Raw genomic sequence first — 24304 nt, forward strand, 5'->3', positions numbered from 1 at the left:
AACTGCAGGTAATCCTTCCAGGCCTGAAATACCAGGGGTTGATTGTGCATAAATTGGGTACATAATCAAAATAGATAAATGAAGGGAGGAGGGTGGCTTGTGTACATGATCCTGGGCTCAAGATGCAGCAAATTAACCTAGCTATTGCATACAGCATAGGTGGATACAGCCAATATGTACCCACAGTGCATTAGCCTGATATCCATTGACACTTGAATTCCTGATGAATCTCTGGGAGTGTGGTCCTGTGTTTCACTGGTGGTTATGAAGGTCCAAGAATAAACCTACCCTTTTTCAACTCAAAAATTATCAGCTGTTGTTTTATCTCTACATATCCCTACTCCCCACCTGTTATTTTAAAACAAATTCCAGGGGGCGCCTGGGTGGCTCAGTGGGTTAAAGCCTCTGCTTTCGGCTCAGGTCATGATCCCAGGGTCCTGGGATCGAGCCCCGCATCGGGCTCTCTGCTCGGCGGGGAGCCTGCTTCCTCCTCTCTCTCTGCCTACTTGTGATCTCTCTCTGTCGAATAAATAAATAAAATCTTTAAAAAAATAAAAATAAAAATAAATAAAAAAATAAAACAAATTCCAGGCATCATCAATTTAACATATTTCAGTATGTATTCCTGAAAAGATGAGGACTCATTTTAAAAATAAATACACATATAATAATCATACCTTAAAATGACTATTCAGTCAGTATTTATATTTCCCTGATTGTCTTTTCATTTTATTTTTAAAGAGAGAGTGTGTGAGCAGGGATGGGGGGTTGAGGGGGAAAGTGAAGCAGGCTCCAAGCAGAGCCTAATGCAGGCCCCATGTCATGACCCTGAGTTCACAATCTGAGCCACGACCTGAGCCGAAATCAACTGTCGGATGCTTACCTGTCTGCACCACCCAGGCACCCCAAGGGAGACAGAGTATCTTAAGCAGGCTCCACGGCCAGCACAAAGTTTCACTTGGGGCTCGATCTCACAACCCCGAGATCATTACCTAAGCTGAAATTAAGAGTTGGACACTGACTGAGCCATCCAGGTACCCTCTCCCTGGTTTTCTTAAGCATTATTTTCCCGTTTACTACATTGAGTTTACTAAATGAGGTTGAAATATTATAATTAGTAGGTATCTCTTAATAATCTTCTAAATAGTATTGTCCCCTTTCATTTCTCTCTCCTTTTTTTCTTTTTGATGAAGAAACCAGGTTTTTTCGTGGGGTTTACCAGAGTGTGTATTTTACCAATTATGCACACTCAAGTGTTTTTTTAACCTGTTCTCTGTCTCCTGTATTTGTAAGTTGGCAGAGGCTTTATCAGATTCACTTTTTTCCCCCGCAAGTTCACCTTATAGTCGTACTTCCATCAGGAAATAAAGTCTGGTTATGATGCATAGGCAGCCATTAAATCATTATCTAGATCTAGTAATTCATTAGGAGTTGTAAAGTAGTAGTTGTAAACTAATGCTACCATTTATTGTCCAGATACTTCTATAAAAAGAAATGTTTCTTTGTCAATCATCTGGCTCCTATATGAAAGCATTTAGCCATTTTCCCAAGGATGCCTGATTTCTTTGAGTAAGAAAACCGTGTTTAAAAAGTACAGTCTGGGTTCTAATGTTGCCTTTTCTTTTTGAGCCAGTGCATAGAGCTTTGATTTTTATTTATAAGTCTAGCCTTAAAAATGTCTTTAAGAAAGAGAGTCAACTTCAGTTATAATTACTTTTAGCACTTTTTTATACTTTCTTAGCACATCTTCTAGAAGATGTGTTAGGAATAGAGGAAGGAGATTAAAACCTCATTCAGTTACATCCTTTTAATTTATCAAATAAAAGTAGAGAGTGAGAAAAAACTAACATTTGTTAGATTATTTTATGAGGCCCTGGCTTGAGTAACCTTTAAAAACAAACAAAACCTTTTACTATACTCTTAGGAGATGGATCAATATTGTGCCCAATTTATAAATGAAGAGACCAAATCTTAAAGTGGTAGAATTACTTATTCTGTACCATACTGCCTATGAATAATGGGCAGTTGTGGGATTTTGTTTGTTTTGGCTTTTTATATGTAATATGATGTAAAGAATTGACTTGGATTTCTAGTACTGCATAAAGGACATCAAAAAATCGTTGGATTATAACATATCAGATAAAGGGCCAATATCCAAAATCTATAAAGAACTTATCAAACTCAACACCCAAAAAAGAAAAAATATCATCAAGAAATGGCCAGGGGTGGGGCGCCTGGGTGGCTCAGTGGGTTAAGCCGCTGCCTTCGGCTCGGGTCATGATCTCAGGGTCCTGGGGTCGAGTCCCGCATCGGGCTCTCTGCTCAGCAGGGAGCCTGCTTCCTTCTCTCTCTCTGCCTGCCTCTCTGTCTACTTGTGATTTCTGTCAAAATAAATAAATAAAATCTAAAAAAAAAAGAGAAAGAAAGAAATGGGCAGGGGACACCTAGGTGATTCATTGGGTTAAAGCCTCTGCCTTTGGCTCAGGTCCTGATCCCAGGGTCCTGGGATCAAGCCCCACATCATCTGGCTCTCTGCTCAGCGGGGAGCCTGCTTCCTCCTCTCTCTCTGCCTGCCTCTCTGCCTACTTGTGATCTCTGTCAAATAAATAAATAAAATCTTAAAAAAAAAAAGAAAGAAATGGGCAGAAAACATAAACAGACATTTCTGCAAAGAAGATATCCAAATGGCCAACAGACACATGAAAAAGTGCTCAACACCACTCAGCAACAGGGAAATACAAATCAAAACCACAGTGAGATACCACCTCACATCAGTCAGAATGGCTAAAATTAATAAGTCAGGAAACAACAGATGTTGGTGAGGGTGCAGAGGAAGGGGAACCCTCCTACACTATACTGAGGAAACAGTATAGACTTTCCTCAAAAAGTTGAAAATAGAGCTACCCTATGACCCAGCGACTACACTATTGGGTACTTACTCCAAAGATACAAATGTAGTGACCAAAGAGGCACGTGCACCCCATTGTTTATAGCAGCAATGTCCACAATAGCCAATCTATGGAAAGAGCCTAGATGTCCAACGGCAGATGAATGGATGAAGAAAATGTGGTATATATATATACAACAGAATATTATGTACCCATCAGAAATTGAAATCTTGCCACTTGCAATGATGTGGATAGAACTAGAGGGTATTATGCTAAGCCAAATAAGTCAGTCAGAGAAAGATAATTATCATATGATCTTGCCGATATGTGGAATTTGAGAACAAGGCTGAGGATCATGGGAGAAGAGAGGAAAGAAGGAAATAGGATGAAGCCAGAGAGGGAGACAAACCATAAGAGACTCTTAATCTCAGGAAACAAACTGAGGGTTGTTGGGGGGTAGGGATAGGGTGGCTGGCTGATGGACATTGGAGAAGGTATGTGCTATGGCAAGTACTGTGAATTGTGTAAGACTGGTGATTCACAGACCTGTACCCCTGAAACAAATAATACATTATATGTTAATTTAAAAAAATATGTTATGTTAACATATAAAAATATGTTAATTTTAAAAAGTCATTGGATTTGGGGCACCTGGCTGGCTCATTCAGAAGAGCATGTGACTTGATCTTGGGGTTATAAGTTTGAACCCCATGTTGAAAATCATTGGATTAGATCTATAAAACATTTTTTAAAATAACCAAATTTTGGGCGCCTGGGTGGCTCAGTGGGTTAAAGCCTCTGCCTTCAGCTCAGGTCATGATCTCAGGGTCCTGGGATCGAGTCCCGCATCGGGCTCTCTGCTCAGCAGGGAGCCTGCCTCCTCCTCTCTCTCTCTGCCTGCATCTCTGCCTACTGCGATCTCTGTCTGTCAAATAAATAAATAAAATCTTTAAAAATATATAAAATAAAAAATAAAATAACCAAATTTTTACTACCTTATTTTACATATGCCAGAATAATTTGAATTCAATGATAGAAGATAAGATAGAAGTAAAGATCAGGACTAGAGAATGAGAGTAGAAAAGAATAATCTAGGAAACTGGTATCTTTTTTCAGTCTTTTAATGAAAGGGTTCCTGATAAGTGTGAATTTTTAGGTATTGATTTTCTTAAAACCACAGAAGCCATTTTCAAATCACTATTCAAACACATGTGAGGGGAACATCCATTAAACATCTGTAGGAAATAGACTTTGATGTCAGAGACTTGTATTCACATTCCAACTAATAAGTTACTGGGTGTATCAATTTCATAGGGTAATCAAATTTTTCTTCATAGAACTTTAAAATAAGCCCACTGAAACTTGAAACAGTTCTTAAATATGGTTTTGTCTCCAAACTACCAGTTTTGAGGGACTGATTTTCTTTTTTTTTCCAGTTTACTGTAAACACACCACCTACTCCAGAAGACCTGATGTTAAGTCAGTATGTTTACCGACCCAAGATACAGATTTATAGAGAAGATTGTGAGGCTCTTCAGCAGAAGATTGAAGAGTATGAAAGTTTTTGTGTGTGTGTTTTGTTGGATGGGTGGATAATCTGTGTGGTAAGGTTTTAATTAGGCATTGACATAGGAAAAAGTTCATAGCATTAACTGGCAGTATCATATGGAATGTGGAAAAGAATCAGGCTCATAGGCAGACAGATTGAAGCTCAATCCTGTTTACAGTACTCGCTATGTAACTTTATGTAAGATATTTAACCCTTCATTTCAACATCCATAAATTAGGAATAATAATACCTACTCAGTAGGTAGAAATGAGCAGTAGCATTAGTGTATATAAAATATTTTCACACCATTTGTAGCAGAAAGTGTGTCCTCAGTAAATAGTTAAAAGGTTATGATATCATGAATTGGTTGCAAAAGAACATCGTCAAAAGTAGATAATAGGAATTTATAAATTGTGTCTGAAATCAAGATTATCTTCGGGTTTATAGTTTTATCACAATTGGCCCTTGATTTGCAGGTCAGAAAGTACATGATATTACACAGATTATTGCTCAGTGCTTTGGTATATGTAGATCCAGCATACTAATTTACAGATTAGGTATATCTAAATTCCCTCAGGTAAATTAGACTTGCAACCCAAAATATATTTTATATCATGCCTGTCTAGAACTATTCAACTAAATTTAAACCAGCCTAACAAACAGAAAAGAAATAAAATAATTTTTAAAGAACTATTTAGTTTTTAAACTAAAAACTTAAGATGCTATTAAATTATAATACTGCGGATTTGCCTGATTCTGATTCATTCAACAACTATATATTGAACACCCACTCTGTGCTAGGCACTATACTAAGTACTAGGGTTCATCACTGAATAGGACAGTAAAATTTTTTTTCTTCATGTTGTTTGAAAGAGTTAAGTGTCTAAAAATTTGTCTTAGAATGTTTCATTTTGAATAAAATAAGATCTTACACACAATGCACAGTCTGTTTAGATGTGGTCTACTGTTTGATTTTATATTTATGTTCTTGTATATAATATATTCCAACTCTGATAGAAATTTATTTCTCATTAATAAGAGACTAATATATAATTTTGCTATGTTTACAAATGCTATTGTATAAAGGTGAGATAAGACTGGGAACTGACTTGGGAACTTTTACTTAAAGTAATAGCTACAGGTTCACAATTATCCATTGGTAGGCCCTAAGGATTCTTTAAAAGCAACATGTTTTCATATTGGAACAAGTTGACTGAGATTGTAAGGGAAGTTTTTCTGATTTATAACATTCATGAACTGTTCTACAAGTGTTGAAATAATCAGGCTGACCACTGCTCTTGAGTTAATTTCCCCCTTTTTTAATATAGAAAAGGACTAGGAAGGATTAAGTTAAGTATGCCTGTAAATCTGAGTTGATTCATTCAAGTTGACTTCTGATCCCTGTGCTAATTATTAACTTTTCTATATTTTAGATTAAAGCTTTCTGCATTGAACCAGGATAAACTGTTGACTGATGTAAATAGGAACCTGTGGGAAAAAATGAGACACTGCTCTGATGATGAGGTATTTTTAACTCATTTTCTGAATAGGAATCAGTATAGACATTTTGAACCTGTTCATTGTGAAAGAAGTAACTGTTACTTGATAATTAGTGACAAGTTTTTTAACTTTTCAGGTATGATATGTTAGTGAGGTTTTTATTTAATTACATGAGTAATTTTTAAAATACATAATCTTTTTTCAAACCAAAATGTCCAATTAAATATATGAAATATGTTTAAAGTTCATTTAGAATTTCCTCCTACTTGTATTACCTAGATTTAGATGAGGAAATGATTTACTTTAAGTGGTTAAATAGAACCTCATTTATATTGCTCTAATATATTAAGAGTTTTATTAATTTAGGGCTTATCATTTTCTAATTTGTACTATGAAAAGTGATTTAAAAACAAGAATTAAAATTAAAATCTTTGGGTTTGTTTTTAAATTACTAAATGTTATTAAGTTTACAAATGAGATGTGCCCTGCCTTAGGAATCTGTCTAGGATAGGCAGAATAGCCCACAGCAGCTGAACCAGCCTTCCCAGACCAATTGTCTTTCTTAACTCATTTGTTTTAGTACACCTTAACCTTTGATTTTCCCTTGCAGCTGAAAGCCTTTGGAATTTACCTGAACAAAATAAAATCACGTTTTACCAAGATGACTAAAGTCTTCACTCATCAAGGAAAAGTGGCTCTCTACAGCAAGCTGGTACAGTCAGTTCAGGTAACTTGAAACAGTTAACAGCATAGAAAGACAGACGTATTAAAGTTACTTTATAGTGGTTGTAGAATACGAAGAATGTTTCCTAAGAAACATGGTTCATAAAGACGTAGGTTTCAATTTATCAAAAGTGGGAAATCTGGCATCTTGAGTAATTCTAGAATATATTTACTAATATGGACCTGTGTCTCATCTCAAATTTGCTATCTATTATACATGTTGAAATAAAATAGTATAGGATTCTGCTCTTCCATTGCTAAGGACTATACTGTAGTATTATCTACCTCATAGTCCAGACCCAACTGTGCATGTTTATTTTTATTTATTTATGTTTTTAAGTAATCTTTATACACAACGTGGGGCTCAAACAACCCCAAGATCAAGAGTCACACGCTCGGGGCACCTGGGTGGCTCAGTGGGTTAAGCCTCTGCCTTCGGCTCAGGTCGTGATCTCAGGGTCCTGGGATCGAGCCCCACATCAGGCTCTCTGCTCAGCAGGGAGCCTGCTTCCCCTTCTCCCTCTGCCTGCCTCTCTGCCTACTTGCGATCTCTCTCTTTCTGTGTCAAATAAATAAATAAAATCTTTAAAAAAAAAAAAAAAAGAGTCACACGCTCTACCAACTAAGGCAGCCAAGTGCCTCTTTGTGTGCATGTTTAAAGTCGCATTTCCCAAAATGAGTGTACTCTGCATTAAAAAAAACTCTCTTTCCATTGGCAAATAATTCTGAGAAACATTATCTGCCATATTCTCCTTTGGAGAAATGTAATAGGTAGCATAATAAAGTCTAAAGTCAGAAATCGGGCGCCTGGGTGGCTCAGTGGGTTAAAGCCTCTGCCTTCAGCTCGGGTCATGATCCCAAAGTCCTGGGATCGAGCCCCGCATTGGGCTCTCTGCTCGCCGGGAGCCTACTTCCTCCTTTCTCTCCACCTCCCTCTCCACCTACTTGAGATCACTCTCTCTGTCAAATAAATAAATAAAATCTTTAAAAAATAAATAAAGTCAGAAATACTTTTTTTAAGTCTAAAAGGAACAAAACATGCTATAATTCTATTTAGTTATTTGACCACAGAACATTTTTTTAGGAATTCTTTTTTCAGCGGCACATGGGTGGCTCATTCGGTTAAATGTCTGCTTTCAGCTCAGGTTATAATCCCGATGTTCTAGGTTTAAGCACCTGTCAGGCTCCCTGCTCAGCAGGGAACCTCCTTCTCCCTCTCCTTCTGCCACACTCTATCTCTCAAACAAATAAATATGATTTTTAAAAAAGAATTCTTTTGGGGGAGCACCTGGGTGGCTCAGTTGGTTAAGTGTCTGACTCTTGATTTTGGTTCATGTAGTTATCTCAGGGTTGTGAAATTAAACCACAAGTCATACTCCACACTGGGTGTGGATTAAAATTCTGTTTCTTCCTCTCCCTCTATTACTCTCCTCCCCCATCTAAAAAACTTTTTAAATAAAAATAAAAAACAATTCCTTTTGGGGGAGAGCATCTGGCTGGCTCAGTCAGTGGAGTGTGAGACTTTTGATCTCAGAGTTATAGATTTGAGCCCCATATTGAGTATAGAGATTACTTAAAAATAAAATCTTTGAAAACAAAAATATTGTTTTAAGTAATATGTATTTAGCATCTTATATTACATGGAAATACTGTAATAAGGGAAAGTACAAAAATAAGTTTATATTAATCTGTTATGTATGCTTTTTAAATACATTTTAAGTCCAGACTTGAAGCTTCGACCTTCATTTTAAGATTTTCCTGTTCATGATATAGCAGTATGTGGAGAGTTTAACCATTTATAATGTTTAAATATTTTGTTTAGAGGTTTAACTTGACAATATAATATTGTGTGTTTAGAATGAGAGGGAGAAAATTCAGATAAGGATGGATGAGATGGAAAACGTACTTAAGAAGATTGAAAACTGTCTCACTGAGGTTGAAATAGGTAATGTGTTTTGAATACTTTTCCAAAAGAAAATTTAATTTTGTCTAAATGCTTCCCTACAGTACGGATTGCTGGTATCACTTATGTCAAGCCTTGTATTAGCAACTTGAAACATTAAATTAGAGCAAAATAAAATTCCTTTCCTGTGGTCATCTGCAACAATCAACAAGAGATGCTCAAGATAATAAATCTCTTGGGACGCCTGGGTGGCCCAGTTGGTTAAGTTGCTGCCTTCAGCTTGGGTCATGATCCCAGGATCCTGGGATCGAGTCCCATGTGGGGTTCCTTGCTCAGCAGGGAGCCTACTTCTCTCTCTGCCTCTGCCTGCTTGTGCTTTCTCTCTCTCTCTCTCCCTGACAAATAAATAAATACATTAAAAAATCTTTAAAAAAAAAAAGATAATAAATCTCTTTAGAAAGCTCTTAATAATCTAGACCATAATCTTATTTTTTAAAATAGATGAACTTACTATCTTTGAAAATGATCTCTCCTTTCAGTTTGATCTCTCATATTTCCGCAATGTTAGTGTTATTGTCCTGAAACTGCTTTCTCAAAGATCACAAAATTCCTCGTAATCATCAAATTTGGAAGCTCTTGGCCCTTAACCATCTTGACCTCTCAGCATTTGATACTGCTGATTATTTTCTTTCTGAACCTTTCATCTCCCTAAGCCTCTGTGATATTGTACTACCCCGACTATTTGCTTTCTTCCTGAGTATTTCTTTTAGTCCTTCTGTTTGTCTCTCTCTAATCTCCTGTGTAGGCATTTAGATTTTATCATCTACTTATTTCTATGTTCTCTCCCTTACTGCTTTCATCTGCTTTAACATTTGTATTTATATAAATGATTCCCAAATTCAGTTAAATTCACCTGATACTGTGCTTAGCATCAGAAAAAAAGATATTGTAAACACAGATTTTGACTTTCAATAGCTTATAATTATTCTGAGCTAAGGCATCGTTAGCCTCTCTCTTGAGTTCCAAACTTAATCTTTCTAGCTTCCTGCTGAACCTCTATGCAAAAATATCTTTAGGTACCTTAAACTCTGTGTGAATAAAAGGGAATGTATTGTCTTCTCCCATTTCTAAAATAAAGTCTGAAAACTTGCTCTCATATGATGTTTCTTATCTATATTGAAGGCATTGCTATTGTTATAAACTGAACTGTAAAAAGCTAAAAACTTGCATTGTCTTTGAGTTTCTCTTATCAAGTCCTGACATACCTACTTCTTCAGCATCCCTTGTATTCTTTCCCTTTCCCATTAAGGCTGTCATTAATTCTGATGTGCTATTTCAAGTTTTCTAACTAATCTATCTACACTCTTACTTCATTCTATCTCTTTCCAGTCCAACCTGTGCATTGTTGCCAGATTAAATAATTATGAAGAACAGTTTTCATTATTTCATTGAAAAACTTATCTTTCCATTTATAACAAAGTCCAAACACCAGACCTTGACATTTAACATTCTCCATTTTTTTTCTCCAGCCCTTTATAGATCTTCCTTCTTACACGATTTACTTTTAGTTTTTATTATGCATCCCAAATTCCAACCAAATCTTGTCATCTCTATGCAGTAGTGCCACTTTGTCTTTGCTAGTACATTCTTCTGTTTTCTACCAAAGGAGGTAGTCATCATCTCCCTTGAGTTCCTATAGCTATTTTGTTAGTCCTTCTTATAGTAGCCATACATCTACTTGTAATTACAGTTTCTTTTGTGTAGTTTATCTCCCTAACTAAATCGTAAGCTCCATGGAAGAATCAGCTTTATTTTTGTCCATATCCCTCAGAGTTCTTAACACTATGCTTTGTTTCTAGTATAACTGCATTGCATTGATAATACGAATTCCATAATCTTGACTGCCCTATGCCTTTGTTCATTACCTTTCTCTCTACTTCACAGACAAAAAATAGAAGGTATTAGGTTACAACTTCTAAACTTCCTATTGCTACACAAACTTTTATATATCTATATTCATTCTTTCATCCATCCTTCTTTTCCCTGAGAACAATCTCTCCACCTAAACTTTGAGTTCCATCCCCTCTTCTTAGGAATTTCATATCACTGATTTTTCCTTATCTCTTGTGTAGTCCCTGCCTCCTCTATAAATGATATATTCACCTCTCTTTTATCTTTAAAATACCAAAAACCACACTTCCCTCTCTAACACCTACTAACAAATAGCTCTCTATTTCTTTCTCATTTCTTCATTATTCCTTGTGCAAATACACTGAGTACCTACTCTGTGCCATGTATAGTGCTCAGTGCTAAGAATACTATGGTGATAAAAAAACAAAAACTTAGGAGTGCCTGGGTGGTACAGTTGGTTAAGCAATCTACTCTTGGTTTAGGGTCAGGGCATGATCTCAGTTTTGTGAGATCAAGCACCACCCACAATGGGTTCCAGCTCAGAGTGTAGTCTGCTTAGATTTCTTTCTCTTCCCCCATCTCCTGCTTACGCACATGCTCACTCACTTGCACTCTCTCTCTAATAAATAAATAAATATTTTTTTAAAAAACATAAAATTTTTATGGCCTTGTGGAGCTTCTCATCTAGAAAAGAATATAAGAATTAAACACATAGGGGGTGCCTGGGTGGCTCTGTTCATTAAGCATCTGCCTTCAGCTCAAGTCATGATCTGGTCCCGTCCTGGGATGGAGACCCACCTCAGGCTCCCTGCTCAGCAGGAAGTCTCCTTCTCCCTCTCCCCCAACCCCCACTTACGCTTTCTCTCTCTCTTGAAAATATATCTTTAAAAAAAAAAAAAAAGAATTGAATAGTTTTATGGTAAGTGGTTACAAAAGAGGGGTTACATGGTACTTATAAGGTCCTGAAATAGAAATCTAACCTAGTCAGGTCAAGACCAGCTCCCCTCTGAGGAGGTGGCATTTAAGCTAAGAGCTGAAGACTAAGGAAGAGTTAAAGCGAGGAGGGAAGAGTAGACTATTGAATATGAATACACATGCAGAAGCTCTTATGGGAAAGAATATACCAAGTACAAGGCCAATGTGGCTAGAATAGAAAGAGCATGAGAGAGAACATGATCTGAGCTAAAGCTGGAGATGTTAGCTTTAAGGGTCTGGCCATGGAGGGTCTCTTAAGGAGTTTTGACTTATAAAATAAATTTATATAAAGAACTAAAGAGAAAACATTTTTAAGAATTAAAAAGAACAGGGATGCCTGGGTGGCTCAGTTGGTTAAGCATCTGCCTTCAGCTCAGGTCGTGATCCCAAGGTCATGGGACTGAGTCCCACATCAGCCTCCTTGCTCAGTGGGGGCCTGCTTCCCCTCTACCTGCTGCTCCCCTGCTTGTGTTCTCTCTTTCTCTCTCTGTCTCTGACAAAGAAATAAAATCTTTATTTTATTTTATTTTATTTCTTTGTCAGAGAGGCAGATGCACAATGACTGAGCCATCCAGGCACCCCAATAAATAAAATCTTAAAAAAAAAAAACAAAAGGGAAGAATTAAAAAGAACAGGAGTGCCTGGGTGGCTCATTCAGTTAAGTGGCTGCCTTTAACTCAGATCATGATCCCAGGGTCCTGGGATCGAGCCCCACATTGGGTTCCTGCTTCTCCCTCTCCCTCTGCTGCTCCCCCTGCTTGTGCACACACATACACTCTTGGTCAAATAAATTTTAAAAATCTTTAAAAAGAAGTTTTGTTTTTGATATAAAAATCTAAACTCCATTTGGATCTGGGAAGGGAAAAGGATTTTAAGGATGAGGTTTTAAGGTTTCAAAAGCAACTTAAAATTTTAAAATGTGCATGCATGCATTTGTATATGTGTATCTGTTCTTGCTTCTTGTCCATGGGATTGCCTAACAATAACTTTGATGTATGCAAATTATATTTAAACGATTTCCACCTCAAAGTGGCCCCTGAGAAGTTGCTGTTGGAGATCTTTGCTGTACAGCTTGAAGTTCACTTGTCTGCCACTAGAAGCAAGTCTTTGTATGAAATTATAATTATAGCTCAGTGCTTTATTGGTGAGGAAGATGAGGAATGATGAGTGCTTGTAAAATATTGTTAACTCTTCATTTTGGGACCATCTTTTTTTCTCATCTCTGGTTGTTTTTGACTGAGATATTCTAATGCACATTGCCTACTTAGAAACTAAGAATTTGGAGGATGGAGAGAAAGACAGTCCTATGGAAGAATGGGATTCTGAAATGAGAGCTGCAGAGAAAGGTAACTGACGGGGTGCCTGGGTAGCTCAGTTGTTTGAGCACCCAATTCCTGATTTTGGCTCGTCTTAATCTCGCGGTCATAAGATCAAGCCCTCCATCAGGCTCTGCACTCAGTGTGGAGTTTGCTTGTCCCTCTCCCTCTGCTCCTCCTCTTTCTTTCTTTCTCAGATAAATACATAAAATCTTTAAAAAAGAAAAGAAAGGTAACTGAATTAATTAAGGAAGTAAAGGGGGAAAAAACAATCTCTTCTTTATTTAGGTGAGATTAAATGATACAGAATTCTCAGTAGAACAGATGATTTTTGTAGCAACATTTTAATGTGTCCATTCTGATAAATTTGTTTTGTTTTCTTTCTAAAGAACTGGAACAGCTGAAAACTGAAGAAGAAGAGCTTCAAAGGTCAGCCTTCATTTAGAATGTTAGAAAATAAGCTAAACTTTACATGACTGAATGACTTCTACCTCCAAAAAACTGAGGAGATGAGGCACATGAGTATTGACTTAAGATTGACTCAGGGCTTCTGCTCCACCTTGAACTTGATCCATCTTAGTTGACAACATTTTCTAAGCCCTTACTGTTTATAGGGTGTTAATCCAACGTAGTACTTTTCAAGCTTGAATAAAATCAAGATCCTTTCAAAGAAAATTAACCTAGCATTAAGCTGTTTTTATATTTTACTTTTATAATATACTTAATTATAAGTATAAAATGAGGTATATTTTTCTTATTGTTATGGATCTCATTAACTATAAGACTAAAATGAACCAAATATAAATAATGACAAACTAATAAAATTCCAACTGACAACATTAATTTGACAGTTGATAATATTTGGCTAAAATTAATACTAGCAAAATGACTAACAAGGTATAAGTTCTATTTAGCTCTAATAAACTAAAAAAGCCAAACACGGACATCAAAATTATGGCATTTCTCAGTTTTAAGGTGGGCATTCTTATGACCTACATTGTGGTTATATTTTATCATCAAAACAAAGAGTAAATTTTAATAATCTTAAAGAATATGCAAACCTTCAAGGATGCCTTCATGAATCCTAATTTTGAGAACCATTGATTTAAGCCTTTCCTAATTAGACCCACATTTCTAGATTAATGCTTATCAAAGAAAGAAAGAGGAAGGAAGGAAGGACAAAAGAAGCCTAAGAAAACAAAAATGGACGCCATTCACTTCAATGGGGAGCTGTCTAGCATGTGACTTTTTGACTTCTTGACTAAAATAAACCTTTATTTTAATGGGGTCCAAATTGTGACAATAGCCTTATCTCATTCTGAATACCTACTTTGATTTGCAGAAATCTTTTAGAACTGGAAGCACAGAAAGAACAGACCCTTGCTCAAATAGACTTTGTACAAAAACAAACAGATAGAACTGAAAAGCTACTGGATCAGTTGAGGTAAGGAAAAGTAGGTGTCATTTGTTTGTGTTTTATCCTGTGCCTTTGTAGTTGTCTAAATCTATTACAGCAATTGACATGTGTTTGTAATATGTATTGCTGTTTTAACTTATAATACTATACACTCTAAAAAAGAGTCATGTACCCAACATCAAGTATAGTGACTCAGTGGGTTAAGCCTCTGCCTTCGGCTCAGGTCATGATCCCAGGGTGCTAGGATGGAGCCCCACATCAGGCTCCCTGCGCAGCAGGAAGCCTGTTTCTCCCTCTCTCACTCCCCCTGCTTGTATTCCCTCTCTCACCGTGTCTCTGACAAATACATGAATAAAATCTCCCAAGCCAGTAGAAAAACTTCAGCAACTATTTCTGCTACGGTTAGCATGGTATCAGAAGTTAACTCTCTTCTTCTACCTCAGAAAAAAATTCTTTGTCTCTCTTTCTTTCTCTCCAGCTTGTCTGAGTGGGAAGTCATTGAGTGGAGTGATGATCAAGCTGTATTCACCTTCCTTTATGACACAATAGAACTTACCATCACCTTTGGAGAGACAGTAGGTGAGCAAAAGTAAGATAATTCCTCTGCATGAAAATGTATGGCAAACTCACTAAAGAGTCCAATCTTTATTTTAATACCATAATAACTATTGACATAATGAAAGTGCTGCTGAAAATCTTAGAAAAGGTGATTACTTTTTAATTTCTGATAATAGAATTTTGTTAGATAAGGAATAAAATAAAAATTCAGCTAGTGAAAGTTGACCTTCGTTAGATTACATTAGATGATAGAAATTTTACATATCCAAATAATGGGTCAACATGCTATTTGCGTCTGTTTTTCTGAGTTCCTTTTCTCCTCTGTGCTTTGTGATAGCGGATTTACTCTAATGGCTGGTGACTCTTAACTTTTTTTTGTACTTAAGTTAACCTAAAAAGTTAATTGGAAGTTAGGGTTTGGCAGGCTTATCAAAATAGGTAGAATCGCTTTATGGTGCCTGGAGAGAGTTCTAGCTATTTTGTTGAGAGTCTCCTATCAGTGTCTTTTTGTCTTTTCTCTGAAACAGTTTCAGCACGGCCAACCAAACTTCACAGTCTCCCAGCCTGCACACATGATGTTCCTTAAAATTTCCTTTTCTCAAAGAATACCATTGACGCACTTGGGTAGCTCAGTTGGTTGAGCATCCGACTCTTGGTTTCAGCTCCCGTCATGATCTTAGGGTCCTGGAATCAGGCTCTGTGTTCCACACAGAGTCGGCTTGTCCCTCTCACTCTGCTCCTTCCCTACTCATGCTCTCTCTCTCCCAAGTATATAAATCTATAAAATCTTTCAAAATACTATATAATAAAAATTTTAAAATAATAAACTACTGCTACTACTACTACTACTACTACTAAAATCTTAATAATAATACGATCAACTTCAGTCTAGGTCCAAAATTAAAGTTAGGAATTAGAGGTATCTGACTGACTCAGTCAGTAGAGCATGCAACTTTTGATCTCAGGGTCATGAGTTCAAGCCCAACATTGTATGTGAAGCCTAATTTTAAAATAAATAAATAAATAAATAATAGAACTTCGGAATCACTCTATATCTCTTTATCCCTTATCAGACATATCTAATCATCAGTAAGACTTAGTGATTTTAATTTCTTAATACTGACCCACATTTCTTTGTTTCCTGTCAATAGTCATCTCTAACAAAATGGCTACAATAACATTCCAGCTGGCCTTTCTGAATCCTCTCCTTTTCCTCTCCAATTCATCTTCCTTCTTGTAGCTTTGGTGATTATGGTGATTGCTGATCATGCACCTAATATTCTTAGACTAATGATCAAAATATTTGTTATGGCCTATAATGTCTTACATGAATTAAATTTTTCTTCCTTTTTCTGCCTCATTAAACAATTCTCTGCACTTTAGCACATCGATTTCTTTCATTTCCTTTTTATTTCCTTTTTTTTTCCTAAGTAGACTCTATACCCAATGTGGGGCCTTAACTTATGACTCTGAGGTTGAGAATCATGCTCGTTCTACTGAGCCAGCCAGGTGCTCCTCTTTCATTTCTTTATAAGATCCTGATCTCTTCATGCTCAGCCATGTTCCATCCTACCTCAGGACCTTCATGATGATGTTTTTTATGCCTGGATGCCCTTTCACTTACTTATCTTTGTCTACTTGAACTGCTATAACAAAAATGCCATCAATTGGGTAGTTATTGAACAACTGAAATTTATTTCTTATATTTCTGGAAGCTGGAAGTCCAAGATCAGGGTGTCAGCATGGTCAGGTGAGAGTCCTCTTCCAGGTTGCAGACTTCTCATTGTATCCTTACATACTGGAAGACCAAGCTGTTTAGGGTCTCAGTTATTACTGCATTAATCTCATTCATGAGGGCTCTGCCCTCATGACCTAATAAATGCCTTCCAAATGTCCATCTCCTAATACTATCACAGGGAGAATTAAGATTTCAATATATAAAATACAATGGGGGACACAAACATTCAGACCATAGTACTCCCTTTTCACTAAATAAATTTCTGTTAATAATCCTTAAGCTCAACTCAGTTACCACTTCTGCAGGAAAGTTTTCCCTGACTCTCCTTTTACTCACTCCCTCTGCTATTTGCCCTCTTATTATATATATTCTCATTGCTTCCTGCTGTTTTCCTTAATAGTGCTTATCACTGATTGTAGTTTTTGGTGTTTATTAGTGTAATTATCTGTGTATCCTCCTGAGACATAAGCTTTTTGAGAATATAAATTGATTGTCTCTTTGTCTCATTATCATATCCTCAGTGCCTAACACATAGAAGATATTCAACAAAGTCAAAAGAATCCAAATTTGAGAGACAGGAGATAACTCTAGAATTTGGAGGAGGAAAGCTCTCCTGGCTCTCATTACCCTAATGCTAAAAGCATAAATCATTTTCACTGTATTTGTAAAAAGATAGTATGAAGAGATCATAATCATTTTTTTATATGGTGCCTGAAAATAGTGTCTTTGCACAAAAGTTAGGAGTCAAGGAGGAGGCCTTGCTAAATTTACAATAAATGTACTACACCTTAAATTTCCTTCAAAGACTTGCCAGTAAATGTAGTTCAGCAATCTAAGGGGAGCCTTTACCATTATTCTTACCAAAGAATAATATGATTCAAGAATACACCTTTAGGAGAACCTGGGTAGCCTAGTTGGTTAGGCATCTGCTTTTGGCTCAGGTCCTGGTCTCAGGATCTTAGGATTGAGCCTTACGTCAGGCTCCCTGCTAGCAGAGAGCCTGGCTCTCCCTCTCCCCCTTACCCTACTCATGCATGCACACGCTCTCATTCTTAAATAAAATCTTTAAAAAAAAAAAAAAAAAAGACACCTCTTTAATTGCCTATATAAAAATAAAAAAATAAAAAAACCCTGCTACCCAGAAATAGTAGGATTCTAAAGTACTGAGTTGTATGTGGCTTAAAATCAGAAAATAAAAAGAAATAATGGGGTGTGTGGGTGGCTCAGTCAGTTAAGCATCCCATTCGATTTCAGCTCAGGTCATGAGATACAGCCCTGTGTGGGGCTCTGCACTCAGCATGGCCTCTACATGTCCCTCCCTCCCTCTACTCCTCCTTCTCCCCTACCCCTGCCTGGCTTGTATAGGTGTATACTCTCTCTATCAAATAAGTAAATTAGTAAACAAACAAACAAACAGTGCTACTCTTATTCTGGTTCTTTCTAGTTGGTCTCCCTTTCCTGGACAAGGCTTATAGGAAGATTGTTGACCTGAATTTTCAATCTCTGTTGGATGGTAAGTTCAAACACTTATCCACTAAAAATGTGTTGAATATTTACAAGTATAATTTGCTCCTTGAGACCTCTTTCATATACAAAGTAAATATAAATAATAATAATAATAATAATTTGTCCTTAGAAATGTGTACTAGACATAAAATTTCTTGGATAATGTTCTAAATGTTGGGTAGGAAACTATTTTTTAAAATATTACTAGATTTTAAGCAATGATTAATGATAACTATTTCCATAATTCAAAAATTACCGTTCTGAGTACTTATTCTATATCAAGCAGTTGTATTACTTATATCAACACTTTGAAGTAAGTATTTCTTGTTTTATAAATGGGCAACTATAGCTCAAAAGAAGTAAGCGTGTTTAGGATCCCTCAGGTTGTAAGGGGAGTCAGGATTTAAACTCATTTGTGTTATATTAAACTTATGGTTTTAAGCAAGCTCTATTCCATATATGATAAAGGCTTGAGTTTTTATAAGAATGTCTGTGGGGCACCTGGGTGGCTCAGCTGGTTAAGCATCTGCCTTGGCTCAGGTCATGATCCCAGGGTTCTGAGACTGAGTCCTGCATCAGGCTCCTTGCTCAGTGGAGAGCCTGCTTCTCCTTCTCCCAATCCCCTGCTTGTGCTCTCTCTGTCAAATAAATAAAATCTTAAAAAAAAAGTCTATGTGCACTATATACACATTGATATATGTGCTTGAAAATAAAATGGAGAGGATACTTAAATACCTAGTAGTTTGAAGTTATTTCTAGCTTATGTGTATATTTGAAAATAAGTAATACCCTGTTTTGATTTGTTTTTTTCCTTCCTCAGAGGATCAAGCTCCTCCTTCTTCCCGTTTAGTTCATAAGCTTATTTTCCAGTACATTGAGGAACAAGAATCCTGGAAGAAAAAATGTACAACACAGCATCAAGTACCTAAGGTAAATCTGATTGAAATATTTTAAAGGAAAATTATGTTATCTGTCCCAAAAAACAGAACTGAAATGTTAAGTATATAACATTAGATCCTGAAACTATAAAAATATTGTTTAACTTCAAGAGATTCTTTATAAAAGGAAGTGGTAACATGGCCGAGTGGTCTAAAAAAGCCATTAAAGGGGCGCCTGGGTGGCTCAGTGGGTTGGGCCTCTGCCTTCGGCTCGGGTCATGATCTCAGGGTCCTGGGATCAAGCCCCGCATCCAGCTCTCTGCTCGGCCGGGAGCCTGCTTCCCCCCGACCACCTCTGCCTGCCTGTGATCGATCTCTCTCTCTCTCTTTCCGTGTCAAATAAATAAATAAATCTTTAAAAATAAAAAAATTAAAAAGCCATTAAAAATTGAAATGTTTGGGGCACCTGGGTGGCTCAGTAGGTTAAAGCCTCTGCTTTCGGCTCAGGTCATGATCCCAGGGTGCTGGGATCGAGCCCCGCATCTGGCTATCTGCTCCGCAGGGAGCCTGCTTCCTCTTCTCTCTCTCTCTCTGCCTACCTGCGATCTCCCTCTGTCAAATAAATAAATAAAATCTTTAAAAAAAAAATATTGAAATGTTTTCATAATTTTTCTCCCAATTTTTCCTAGATACTTCAAGAAGTCTCACTGGTAGTGAGCCGTTGTAGACTCCTTGGAGAGGAAATTGAGTTTTTAAAGAGATGGGGACCAAATTATAACCTAATGAACATAGATGTGACTAATACTGAGTAAGTATATTAGTTCCCCAGGGCTGCCATAACAAAGTACTACAAACTGAGTGGCTGAAACAACCACAGTTTATTGTTCACAGTTCTGGAGGCTAGAAGTCTGAGATCAAGAATTAGCAGGGTTGGTTCTTTCCGAGGAGCTGTGCGGGAGTCTATTCCATGACTGTCTCCTATGTTCTAGTGATTTGCTGGCATACCTTGGCTTTAAATACATAATCCTAGTATCTGCTTTCATCTTCACATGATGTGCTTCCTGTGTGCATGTTTGGGTCCGAATGTCCCCTTTTTATAAGGACACCAATCATTTTGGGTTAGGACACCATCTCACTCTAGTAAGACCTCATCTTAACTAATTAAATCTTCAGTTACCTTATTTTCAAAATAAGGTCACATTCTGAGATACTGGAGGTGAGGGTTTCAACATGGATGGCAGGAGGGGACATAGGTCAACCTGTAACAGTAAATAATGAGTAAAAAATGTATTAAAGGGATGCCTGGGTGGCTCAGTGGGTTAAGCCTTTGCCTTCGGCTCAGGTCGTGATCTCGGTCCTGGGATCAAGCCCCACGTGGGGCTCTCTGCTCAGCGGGGAGCCTGTTTCCTCCCTCTCTCTCTGCCTGCCTCTGCCTACTTGTGATCTCTCTCTCTCTCTGTCAAATAAATAAATAAAATATATTTTTTAAATGTATTAAAAATGATTTAATGAGTTTTATGGCCAACAATGAAAATGATACTAGTAATAATAATCTTTGTTCCAGATTTTTTTTTTTTAAAGATTTTATTTATTTATTTGACAGAGAGAGATCACAAGTAGGCAGAGAGGCAGGCAGAGAGAGAGAGAGAGGAGGAAGCAGGCTCCCTGCTGAGCAGAGAGCCCGATGCGGGACTCGATCCCAGGACCCTGAGATCATGACCTGAGCTGAAGGCAGCGGCTTAACCCACTGAGCCACCCAGGCGCCCCAGTTCCAGATTTTTTTTAAAGATTTTATTTATTTATTTGACAGAGATCACAAGTAGGCAGAGAAGCAGGCAGAGAGAGAGGAAAGGAAGCAGGTTACCCACTGAGCAGAAAGCCTGATGTGGGGCTCGATCCCAGGACCCTGGGATCATGACCTGAGCCGAAGGCAGAGACCTTAACCCACTGAGCCACCCAGGCAACTCTGTTCCAGATTTTTTACCCACTGTCCATTTAATAAGGACAAGTAAATAATGTACCATCTAAGTTTCACATATGAGTATAAAAGGAAAATGTATTTGTTTCACTGTTTTTTGTTTTGTATTTTTAATTGAGGATCTTGTCTTTTATAGATTGAGACTTTTTTTTTTTTTTTTTTTTTTAGATTGAGACTTTTATTCTCCAGCTCTACAGCATTTGCAAAATTTGAGATAACTTTGCCTCTCTCAGTCCATTTTCCAACTGTCCCATTACCTTTCTCCATTCAAAATCACCTTGGAAACATTGGGTAAGTAAAGAGCCAGCAGGATAGGGCTCCTGAGTACTTTTTTACCTATGTTATATCATTTGAAGGAACTCTCAAAGTGGTCAGAAATAATATATACCATTATTGGATATACCAGTAATGGATAATCCATAGTGAGTGCCAGTTGTCACTTCTGACTTCATTTTGAAAAATTTGTTCTCTTAAAGTCAGTGGCCTTCATTTCTAGTTCCAGTGGATGCTGGAGATAATTGGTCTATTCTTTTATACTTGCTCTACTTTTTGAATACTCTTAACCTAAAACAGGAATGAAGAAGGGAAAAAAATGGGCATAAGCTTAGCCCAGATCATATATAAATAACTTCTATGGACTTAAAAACAGAATAATCATGTAATCACTTAATAATCACTTAAAAAGTTGTGTAATCATAATGCTTTTGTAACCAGATATAATAATATTTCATTCCGACTATATATTTTGTGAATTTTTAGACACACTGCTGACAGTTTTTAAGATAGTAGAGTTTACAATACACTCACCTCAAATCCATCGCCCAACAGTTGTTATTTTTAGCTAAGTCAAGATACCTCATAGTTCATAAAGGATTGCTCTTAGGCCTTGTTTTTGGAATCTCAGTTCCTGTTGGACAGGCTTTTTCTAGAAATGCCTATCTGTGCTTTCTAAGAGACTCAGAGACCATACCCAAAAACATGAATTCCAATGAAATGGAGGTAAGTTTACAGAAAAATTAATGAAACTTTTGTTCTTTCCAGTCAAGATGAAATCACTGCAATTCTATCTAAAGTGCCATTGGATGACAACTACCTAAAGAATGTAGTCAAGCAAATTTACCAAGATCTGCTTCAGGACTGCCATTTCTACCACCAGACACATGGACTATAGCCAGAAGACCAAGCACAGTGTACTTCATAATGATATTATGTCAGCTTATCTATCTCAGCTTAATTTTTATCTTTAGGTCCTAGAAAGAAGCCTAGTAAAATTCCTTCTGATGATGTTACAGTTAATTTGTATGCTTGGTTTTTAAATCTCTGCAGTCAGGAATGATGGATCGCCTCAAACTGCATATTATCAAACTGCCAATCTTTTTATAAGAGGTTTAAATAGTAGAACACTTAGGGAAAATTTCTTCTAATTAAAGTTGTGCCCTCTGCTATAGAACAAGCCCTGAGAAGTAACTTAAGTATAAGAAGAGCTGTCACCAGTAACAAAATCATTAACCATTTCCTCATATACAGAACTATGATTTTTAAGTTGCCTGGCTTCTGTCTACCAGATATTTTTGGAATAGAGATATATCTGTCTACAAACTATTCATCCTTTTTTTTCTCCATTCCAGAAATGTTAAGAAAAAACAATAGCCCTCAGCTATTCAAATGGTTGCCATCTTTTTTTGAGGACGTTGCCTTCTTTTATTATATAATGTCTATCAATGTTTTCTTATGTATAGTTTTGTAGAGAAAGTTAATTCATTGTGGCTCAGTACATATATGTAAATTTTTTTTTTTTTTTTTGTATATTTTTGATGTAGCAAGGAGATATATATAGAAATATGTAGCACTGTATAGAGAGATACTCTTCTGTCTGGGCAGTTTCCATCTTTCTGAAGGATGCTTTACACCAAGATTCTCAGTCTCTTTCTATTAAATAATGGTACTTCAAACAATATCACATTTGAAACTACCAGTTTTGTCAATTTCTGGCAGTAGTAATGAATTTAATGTGAATATTTGTTTCTCAAACCATACACAAATATAAGCATATTCATTGATACTGAATGATCAGTATTATCTTTGAGATAGATAAATATGAGAAAACGTCAACCCAAACTTTATTCAAATCCTAATCATGATAAATTTTGTTTCTTTTATATCTAATTCTAAGGTATATATGTATTTTTAAACTAATTCATCTTAACATTTTGCTTTATACTTTAAGATCAGGTTAAAGTCCTATAAGTCCCATGAATATTATCTTCGCTCTTGAATTGGCTTTTACTTCTGAGCCTTTGGTCAAGAAGATCACATGGTCCTTTAAGCTTCAAAAGTCAACATAAAATTTATTTTCCATAAAAATCAAGATGATGTTCTTTATTTCCATGAACTTCTTGAAAAACTTTTAAAGTCACCAATATTGTCTGTTTTCCATGAAATTTAAATTACTTTTCTTAATGGAGTTGTTTCATTTCTTTTCTGTAAACCTGGAAAGTAGAAGTTTTGTTTTGCATTTTGGTAACCTGGTATGGACCAACTCCAGGAATGATTTGGCTTATAATTATGGTCTCTGCTTCCTGAGTTTGCCTACATAATTGTAATATTTACTTAATTGTTTGCATTTGTATTTGTTCAAAGGATTGGCTATTTTTATATAATTTTTTGGAAATTGTTCCTTCACTGTTTAGAAACAGGTTGGTTTTTGCACTATTAAAATAAGTTTATTATAGGAAATCTTTTAAGCAGTGTCTCTTTATGAAGTGAAGAGGTTTTTTGTTCTTTGTTTTTTTACCATATATTCAATAAACATTTGAAGATAAACCAAAGAAAGTTCCTTCTAGAATCACCCACTTATTTGAAAACTGAGATAAGATTAAAATATGTCAGGACCTGAGTATAAGAACCAGATACAAATCACAGTTCTTTCTTTTTTTTTTTTTTTTTTTAAGATTTTATTTATTTATTTGACAGAGATCACAAGTAGGCAGAAAGGCAGGCAGAGAGAGAGGGGAAGAAGCAGGCTCCCTGCAAAGCAGAGAGCCCAATGCGGGGCTCGATCCCAGGACTCCAAGACCATGACCTGAGCTGAAGGCAGAGGCTTTAACCCACTGAGCCACCCAGGTGCCCCTACAAACTGCAGTTATTTCTATGTCTAGGTCTCTGAAAGACAGTAAAAGAAAACTATTTGAAGTTTCTCAGGAAACTATCATTTCTTTTTTTTTTTTTAATTTTTTAATGTTTTAAATTTCTTTTTAGTGTATCAGAATTCATTGTTTATGCACCACACTGTGCTCTATATAATACGTGCCCTCCATAATACCCACCACCAAACTCATCCAACCTCCCACCCCCCACACTTCAAAACCCTCAGATTGTTTTTCAGAGTCCATAGTCTCTCATGGTTCATTTCCCTGAAACTATCATTTCTATGAGCTAATGGAGTGGTTCTCAAAGCCTAGTCC

General features: G+C 36.6%; 1 protein-coding gene across 1 annotated transcript in view; it reads left to right on the top strand.

Annotated features, from left to right (window-relative positions):
• The window catches only part of KNL1 (kinetochore scaffold 1), a 75209-nt gene extending 51537 nt beyond the window's left edge, over window positions 1-23672 (top strand). Inside the window, exons 14-26 of the mRNA XM_059181172.1 lie at window positions 4325-4440; window positions 5871-5961; window positions 6548-6664; window positions 8518-8605; window positions 12718-12795; window positions 13155-13194; window positions 14108-14209; window positions 14661-14761; window positions 17923-17991; window positions 18805-18914; window positions 19552-19670; window positions 21009-21131; window positions 21882-23672. Coding sequence (XP_059037155.1) covers window positions 4325-4440; window positions 5871-5961; window positions 6548-6664; window positions 8518-8605; window positions 12718-12795; window positions 13155-13194; window positions 14108-14209; window positions 14661-14761; window positions 17923-17991; window positions 18805-18914; window positions 19552-19670; window positions 21009-21131; window positions 21882-22011 — 1284 coding nt within the window. The 3' untranslated portion in view covers window positions 22012-23672. The remainder of the gene's footprint in view (window positions 1-4324; window positions 4441-5870; window positions 5962-6547; window positions 6665-8517; window positions 8606-12717; window positions 12796-13154; window positions 13195-14107; window positions 14210-14660; window positions 14762-17922; window positions 17992-18804; window positions 18915-19551; window positions 19671-21008; window positions 21132-21881) is intronic.
• The last annotated feature ends 632 nt before the right edge of the window (window positions 23673-24304 follow it).

The sequence above is a fragment of the Mustela lutreola genome, chromosome 7 (assembly GCF_030435805.1).
Source record: "Mustela lutreola isolate mMusLut2 chromosome 7, mMusLut2.pri, whole genome shotgun sequence".
Classification (NCBI taxonomy): Eukaryota; Metazoa; Chordata; class Mammalia; order Carnivora; family Mustelidae; genus Mustela; species Mustela lutreola.